We start from the raw sequence: 8,494 nt of genomic DNA on the forward strand, positions 1-8,494 counted from the left end.
ATGTAGTAGGTAAAACATGTTTATCAGCAGGACATTGAGAAGTATCAGTTGAAGAAGTGTCAGGTAGGTCAGAGATATCAATTGTAGAGTTATCAGGTACAAGAGGTGAGTCATGTGTAAGGATAATAGGAAGTGTAACTGTATTTGGTGGATCTGAAGTAGTTGGAAAGGTATTTTCTTCAGAAATAGAAGCAATATGAACTTGAAGACACAGGTAGTGTAGGTAGTGTTTTTGTTGAAAGTTTTTGATGAAGAAGAAGTATCTTTAGATGTAGATGGGTGAAAAGTGTTTTTTTGTAAAGAATGCTGAGTTCATAGCAGAGTCTAAAGGGTACATCTCTATTTTGACTAGTAATAACGAAGTTATCATAATCTCTGCCAACTCCATTGAGAGTGTACATCACCATATCTGAGTCTGGGACGTGTTAATTGATGGCGGCCAGAGAATCAATTATTTCTTTTATGCGAAGAAGATAATCAGACATTGAATAAGAACCTCTTCTGATATTATGTAACTGATTTCGAAACATGGTCTTTCTTGCAACAAACTGATCATAAAAAGTTTTAGCGAGAGAGAGAGAGAGAGCCATACCTGCTTAGATGTAATAAGCCAATAATAAAAGATGCAACTGATGGAGTGAAAGTAATAGCTCATTACAAACGTGTCCCATTTTATCCATTTTAGATACTCAGGATTGAGAACCTCTCCAGATCCAGTTATGGTGGATGGAGAAGGTGGTGGTATACAACCATCTATGAAGCCAAATAAGTCAGTACAGATTAGGATGGACTCCATATGGTTTTTCCATATCAAGTAATTTGAGTCGTCCAGTTTAGAAGTAACAAAGTTGGTGATCGTGGTAAATGGTAAAGTAGAGTTGTTGAAATCAAAGGTTGTAGGTGAAGTGTTAATATATTGAGTATCAGTTTCAGTTTCGTTTTCAAGTGGAGTGGTTTCACTAATACGTGTAGACATAGTAATAGAAATTAAAGAGTTATTTATGCAGAGATATCATCAATATAATGATGGCGACGGCGGAAGAGTAACACAGATCCCAGGAAATCTTCTCAATGATTTGCTTATGATACCATGGGAGAGTGATAAAAAAATATTGAATGATGATATAAATGTAAGAAAAACAATGATGCAAGAGGTAATGCAAGAAATATCAGTGAAGATAAGATTATCTGGTATTTAGAGTTGATGAAAGAGATGTTTCATGAAAACATATATAGCTAGTAATTACACAGAGATGAAGATCAAACAACAAAAGGAAACCCTAATGCAATAAACCTAGGATATCCCCAAAAAAAAAACCCTAGATGTAGTAAAAATATATATACAAATAAAAGGGTAAAAACTTATAGCAAAACCACATGATCAAATGTTGTGGTCTAATACCTTACACTCGATTTCTTTGCTATCTATGTAACTTTCTTGACTTGTGCATTTTCAATAGATTTTATTCTTCATATTATATTGGTAGTAAATTGTTTTTTCTTTTTTTTTACCAGAAAATATTTAAAAAATTAAATAAAATCAAAACCTCTATATGAACCGCCTAATTGAACTCCCTCATTGAGAGGGCGGTTCTCATGTGGTTCATTTTAGGCGGATCATATAGAACCACCGGAAAAAAATTAAAAAAAAACCAAGAAAAGAGGATCCGCCTAAGCGTACCAAGAAAAGAGGGTTAAAAGCCTATATATACTAGAGCCTCCGAACATGTGTGTAAAACCGTTGCTGACTGGATTTCGTAATAGGGCTAAAGCTGCTGCGAAAAACTACAATAGAGTGTCTCGCTACAGCCGACTGCAATTGCAACCCCGTTTAACACTAATAGTTTGTTGCTTAAACCTTAATTTTGTGTAATGTTTGTCACCTACCAATCGCGCAAAAAGTGTACTACAATCGGTTTGTATGATGATGAATAATAACCGATTGTTATTCGCAATTTGAGGATTTTACCCAGAGTCGGTTTACGTGGTTCTATCGAATAAACCGATTCTGGGTTAAATTTTTTATTTTTATTCCCTTTTGGGCGATTGTAACATGCAAATACATGTTTGTAGATCGTTAAAACGCATATCTGCCTATTGGAAATATCATCACCTTCTTATTCCTGGAAATATTGTTCTTGTGCTACAATAATATCCTCAAGCATGCTTTGGTTAACATGATTTTGTTCATTCAACAAATAATCTAAATCGGTAGTATCGAAATCAACATTATCTGATGCACCTACTTCTTCATCACTATTATAGTCTTCGTCGTCACTTTAAAGTTTTATTTTTGCTAAGCATATAACAAACCCCAGTTGCTGTTTTTTTTTCCTCTGCTCTTCTTCTTCTCTAAACCTTAGAAGGGGAAATGAATTTCTATTCTAACCCTAACACTATAATCAAGCTCAAACACTAACTAATTTAATTAATCATTACTAATGAATAAGGGCATATTAGCAATTAACATAAATATGTAGATAAGGGGTTTCTAGACATTACTTCTTAATGATCCCTTTTGTTTTTTTAGTAACATGCCCCAAATAAACACACTAGGCCCCAAACTAGGAAGGTATAATAAGACATTAAATTAGAGCAATCATCATAGAAATCCAAACGTTTGGATTTTTCTTTGTATACGTGCAACTTTTGAGTCAACTGAAGTTTACGGACAAAATCAGATGTCCGTCTATATTTCTTAAGTTTCGTTATTTTCCTTCCAAGTTTATCCCTTAACTATAGTTAACTAGCCAACCGTAATTCGTCTATAAACGAGTTTGTAATATGGATAGCTTTGATTACCCGAATCTAATATGGGTATAAGAGAGAGGGAGAGCGAAAACTGTGAAATAAAAAATGGGGAAATTGTGTTTCCTTGGAAACCAATACTCCTAGATTTTGAGACATGGTACAAGCATCCCAATGAGAAACACTTTATCGTGTCTTATTTGGTTTGTTTCCTTCTCCCCAATTTTGGTTTATTTTGGGAACTTGTTCATTATTTTTCTTTCTGATCTCTTTATATAAACCTTAAATTTCGATGAATTAGTTTCATTTCTTGTTTAAAGTACTAGTAATTTTCATCAATCAAGAAAATGAGGTTCTTTCGGAATATCAATTAGCTAATGAAGGTGTTAACCAAGCAAGATTAGCAGGTGAATCATTCCAAAAGGTAAATTTTTTTTCTTTTTTCTGTTGAATTTTCATTATATGATTGTAAATAATCATAAACATTATACGAATTTAGGGTTTAGTAGTTACCAGATGTACCTATATCGCATTAGAATTTCAGTATTACTCACAGTATATTAGTTAATTATGTGAAATCCATGCCGAATGACATAGGAATCATTGCAATTTTGTGAATACAAAATACCGCACACCCAATAAGCATGTGAAATAATGATCATCAACAAAGAGCGAAGACAACCACATAAAGCTTATCCAGAATGACGTATCAGATGACGTCATCTTAATCACGAATAAAGTATGAAGAGTCGTGCAATAGTAAAGAAGTCGTGCGTCAATAATAAAGTCTACGCGACATTGACGCACGTCAGATCCGAAATTAGGGGCTTTATTAGCTTTCATCCACTATGTAAACTCCTATATAAGCAGCCGAGGGACCTTGTATTGGGAAGAGATCTTTTTGAGAGTTTAGATAAGATTTTTAGGAGAGAGAAAGATTATTTGGAGAGCAAGTTAGGGTTTCTTCATCACTTGGTATCCAATTTGTAGATTTTAATGAATGTTCTTGTGATTCTTACGGAGATTACTTAAATTGTTTTATATATTTAATCAAGGGTGTAGTTGTAAGATTTCTCACAACTACATTTTGCGCTAGAAATCAGCTCGGAATGATATACCGTTTTGGTGATATCTGTAAAAACAAGTTTTGGATTCTTCATAGTTTATCACCTTTTCATTAGAAATTTTTGAAAGTTCTAGAAATTTAGATCTAAAGAAGCTCCAGCAAAAGTTTCAATCTCAGAAAAACAATCTTCATCGATCCAGTTTTCAGTTATTTAAAGAGTAATTTTTATCTTCGAAAGGCGAAAGAATTGTTATAGACTAATAAGATGATGAGACAAACAACTGCAGTGGAAAAAGCGATAACAATCAGGAAGAGTAGAAGGATCGCTAGAAGAAGAAGAAGCGAAATTGCTGAATCCTCAAGGATGGGAGGAAGAAACAATAGAGGAAATCAAGTCCAAACTCAGATCCAACAAGAACAGATGGAGAACAATACCATAGACTACGATAAAGTGAGTGTTCATACCGTAAATACAGATTCAACAGAAGAGGAAGACGAAAGAACTGTATCTCCAGGATTAATAGAAGGGAATGAAGAAAACATGACAATCTAGGAACTCCGACAAAGGTTGGTTGCAGAAAGAAGGAGAGAAGATGCGGAACATGCGAAATTGATGCGTCAGAATCATGAGTTGAGAGAAGAGAATATAAGATTACAAGAGCGGACATCAGGAAGCACCACACGTGCAAGCTCAATGTCAAAAACAAGCAGGATCTCGTCAAGACGTAGCCAATCTTATTAAAGAGATGCCAGACGGGAGCAACCTCTAGAAAACATTGCTGAAAACTTTCAGATAAATGACAACTTACAGGATCAACACGATGAAGAACGCATAGAGAAACAACCAGCTGATGATCGATACGTACAACATCGCGAACATTATCGCATTCAAGAAGGTCAAAGAGGCAATAGATGTGAACAAGCAGGCGAACGTCACCGCACACATCATGATTATGATACTGAAGAAAATGAAGAACAAAGAAGAATTATATTACAAGGTAGAGAAATGTTGATAAATCAATATGACCGCGAAGAGGAAGCTGAAAGATATAATGCCGCACAGATGTATGCAAGAGACGAAAGAGAAAGACGCAAGAGAAGGAGAGAGGAGGCTGAAGAGAGAGAGAGAGATACAAGAGGCTGTGCGTCAAAACATGCATGACAACATAGTAAGACATGCAAGGTTGAAAACACCAATGCAACAAGATGCGGACCAAATCATGAGCGGAGAAATACTCAGAGAATTAGCAGAGATGAGAGAAATGATGACGGCGCGAAGAGATGGTGGTAGGCGACAACTAGATGAATCAATAGAGCAAGCGGGAAAAACACCTTTTGCAAGACAGATACAACTCGCAGTAATACCACCTAAATGCAACCTACCTGTATTTACTAATATCTTTGATGGTAGCATATGTGCAGTACATCATATAAGGGAATATAGCTGGTCTTTATTACAGTGGGAAGAAAATGATGCGGTGTTATGTAAATATTTCCATGCGAGCCTGACAGGAGAAGCCTTGCAATGGTTTGAAGGATTGCCAGTAGGAACCATTCGATCATTTCATCACTTACAAAACATATTCTTAGGACAATACATCAACAATAACATGCTAAGACCAGGTATTGAAAAAGTGTTCAGCTTACGCAGAAGGATCAATGAGAGCTTGCGTAGTTTAACCACACGTTGGAGGATCATGTGTAGCGAAATGGCCAGACGAGTAGATGAGGGAAACCTTATACTAGCCTTCATCAATGAACTTTTTCCTACAGATTTATTGTATACGGAGATCTTCAGGACAAAAGATACAATAACTATGGCGGAGTTACGCGAGTTTCAAGAAGAATACTTAACTCTTGAAGAAAAACAAGCGATAACAAACGCAAACGAGGAGAATGCTAGCCTACTTCCAAGGACAGCAAATGCTATTGCAAGTACATCCTAAGGGAGTCACGAAAAGAAAGTAATGGAAGAAGGGAAAAAGCTAGTAGCCATGGGTAGTAGGGATCAAGAAGAGTTTGAAAGAGAATACAAAGAAAAGCAGTTCAACAATCGTGGAGGAAATAATAAGATTCAAAGGCTTGATAACCAACCAGAAGGTTATGGAGGGAAAAATCAATATTACAACCAAGGCCCAGGAGGTAGCAAAGTGGTTTGGGAGCAGATAAAGATGTCGCACCTAAACTCCGCGATAGACAAAATCTGGGAAGTTATAATCTTAATGGAAGACATTCCTGAGCCACCAAATGTGGGAAATGAGCCACCACCAGGGAGGAGAAGTAGAGAATTCCGTGCCTATCACCGTTCCCATGGTCACACAACAAATAACTGTAGAAATGTGAAGAAAATCATACTAAGAATGATTGATCAGGGAAAACTCATCCATTTCCTAGTACAACAACCACAAAATCTACCACCAGCACCACCACCAGAAGGGCATCCACAAGGTATGGAGACAGGAAGGAATACATATTTGATAGAAGTGGGAGCGAAGGCAAAGAATTTATATTGTAATTCGATAATACACTCATTCAAAAGCATAGAAGATTTTCACGACAATGTCCTAAGTCGAGTTTATCAAAGAGATAGTGATGGAAGAGAGATACTCAACCTTGCGAAGATATCTCCATTGAAAGATTGGCAGAAGCAACCTATTTCATTTAGCGCAGAAGAAGTACCAGGAGGAGGAGAACCGCACGAGAGCCCATTAGTGGTAAAGTTAGGAATCAATCCAAAAGCAAAAGCTGATGAAGACGAAGAGGATGACGCGAACACATGGGCTATAAATAGAATACTGATAGATCCTGGAAGTTCAGTTGATATTCTGTTTTATCACACATACAAGACTATGGGAGGTAAAGATGAGGAACTTATTCCCTCAACTTTCAAAATTTATGGTTTTAACGGAACACCCAACAAACCAAAGGGAGAGATAACAATGCGAATTCCTTTGAAGAGCATATCAACAGAAATAGTATTTTACGTCGTTGACGTAGAATCACCCTATAATGCTCTGATAGGAAGACCCTGGTTACATGGTATTCTAGGAGTGGCCTCAACTTTCCACCAGTGCATTAACTTCCCTCTACCTCAGGGTGTTGGAATAATAAGAGGAGATCCAAATGAAGGTAAAACCTGCCAGGAGATTGATGTTGAGAAGTGTGAAGAACGCGCAAGCAAGCGAAGAAATTGGAAAAAGCAGATACAAGAAAGTCAGCAAGGTGAAAGATTAATGGTAGATGTTGTACACAAGGAGAGTCAAGTATAAAGAGATTTTGTAAAAGCGACAACAGCCGCACAAGAGAATAAATACAACAAGTGCCTTAGCAAGAACGAATTCTAGGAAGAAGAATTGGTATTGAGTCAGAAAGCGCACTATCAGAAAAATGGTAACGGAAGCATGGAGAACATATGGGATGGGACGTATCGGGTCAAGAAGGTCGTTGGGAATAGAATGTATGAGTTAGAAGATGAAAAACAAGAAAAACCATCTAATGAACTTTTGAACCAAGTGTATCTGAGAATATATGCTCCATGCGACAGTCATAGCACATCAAAATAAACAGAGTGTATGCGAGCACAAATATTGAAAAACATACGCGAACTCAATGAAGCATAGAAGGCGAAAGAAATAAACAAGTTATCTCAGATTAAAAGTTCTTTAAGCGATAGTTATTCTGTAGGAGAATAAATAAAACTAGAAGACATCAGAATTGTACTAATCTAAAGTATGAATGCAAATGAGAAAGTTTTTCTTCTTTATGAAAATCAATTATGTCATATCAGAAAAAGGAGAAAATATGACCTTACAATAAGACCTTAATAGAAGGAAACAAAAGTAAAGACTCCATCTAGGGAGGCTAGGCGCGCATCCAATTGTGGCGTGCACCCTAGTTCTCATACAGCAAGAGGCAATGATAAGACCTAACACACGTCATAATTGGGGAAAACCTTGTTAGCATGACTTGGGGGAAAGCTACATCGACCCTGAAACCCGAGTCATGGAGATTTGGGGTGAAATTAAAGCCCATCTAGGAGAGGTGCCTACATCGAAAGATTAAGGTGACAAGGTCTCTCCTAAAGAGTGCAGAAGCTCGATCAAGGCGCTTAGGTACACGGTTGAGTCAAGAGTGTCTGTGGCGTCTGGAGCGCACCTGGACGCTCATGACAAGTCTTGACTATGATACACTTGGTCCTAAGGGATAAGAGGTCGCGAAAACAACTGATTGTTGCATCACTGTATGGGAAGAGCCCACCCCAACCCGGTGGGGGTAAGCTTCCTTAAAGGGGCAGTCAGGTGGGATATAGAGACGACACCCTCCATTAGGGAGCTCAATTGTGTCAAAAGACGCAAATATCTTGAGGATTTTTACTCACGGAGGTATTAAGGCTTGTTGTATTTGTGCGCCAATAAAACTTGCAGAGGAAATAATACAAGAAGATGATAAGGCGAGATCAATGGGTCATCACATGAAAATGTGAGGACTTCCTGCGATTTCGTCGCACAGGAACAGAAATCATGTATTAGGCAAAATAAGACCTTTAATTAGGAAGGATAAATAAGACCTCACGAGAAAGATAAGATTGAAACTAATATTGTTTTGCAGGAAATAATATAATAAGGTTGAACAAATAATGCATGAAAAGACAAAGAGTATTTCTCACAAGATATAACTAAG

At 37.0% G+C, this 8,494-nt stretch overlaps 1 protein-coding gene across 1 annotated transcript; it reads left to right on the forward strand.

Moving 5' to 3' along the window:
• Positions 1 to 5,010: 5,010 nt before the first annotated feature.
• Positions 5,011 to 5,760, forward strand: LOC113273704. Its single transcript, XM_026523342.1, has one exon. The coding sequence runs from the start codon at positions 5,011 to 5,013 to the stop codon at positions 5,758 to 5,760; it is 750 nt and encodes a 249-aa protein (XP_026379127.1).
• The last annotated feature ends 2,734 nt before the right edge of the window (positions 5,761 to 8,494 follow it).

The sequence above is a fragment of the Papaver somniferum genome, chromosome 1 (genome assembly GCF_003573695.1).
Source record: "Papaver somniferum cultivar HN1 chromosome 1, ASM357369v1, whole genome shotgun sequence".
NCBI classification, from domain to species: Eukaryota; Viridiplantae; Streptophyta; class Magnoliopsida; order Ranunculales; family Papaveraceae; genus Papaver; species Papaver somniferum.

Excerpts from the sequence above, each read along its gene's own strand:
- LOC113273704 (XM_026523342.1), top strand. The coding sequence starts at position 5,011 with ATGCAACAAGATGCGGACCAAATCATGAGCGGAGAAATACTCAGAGAA.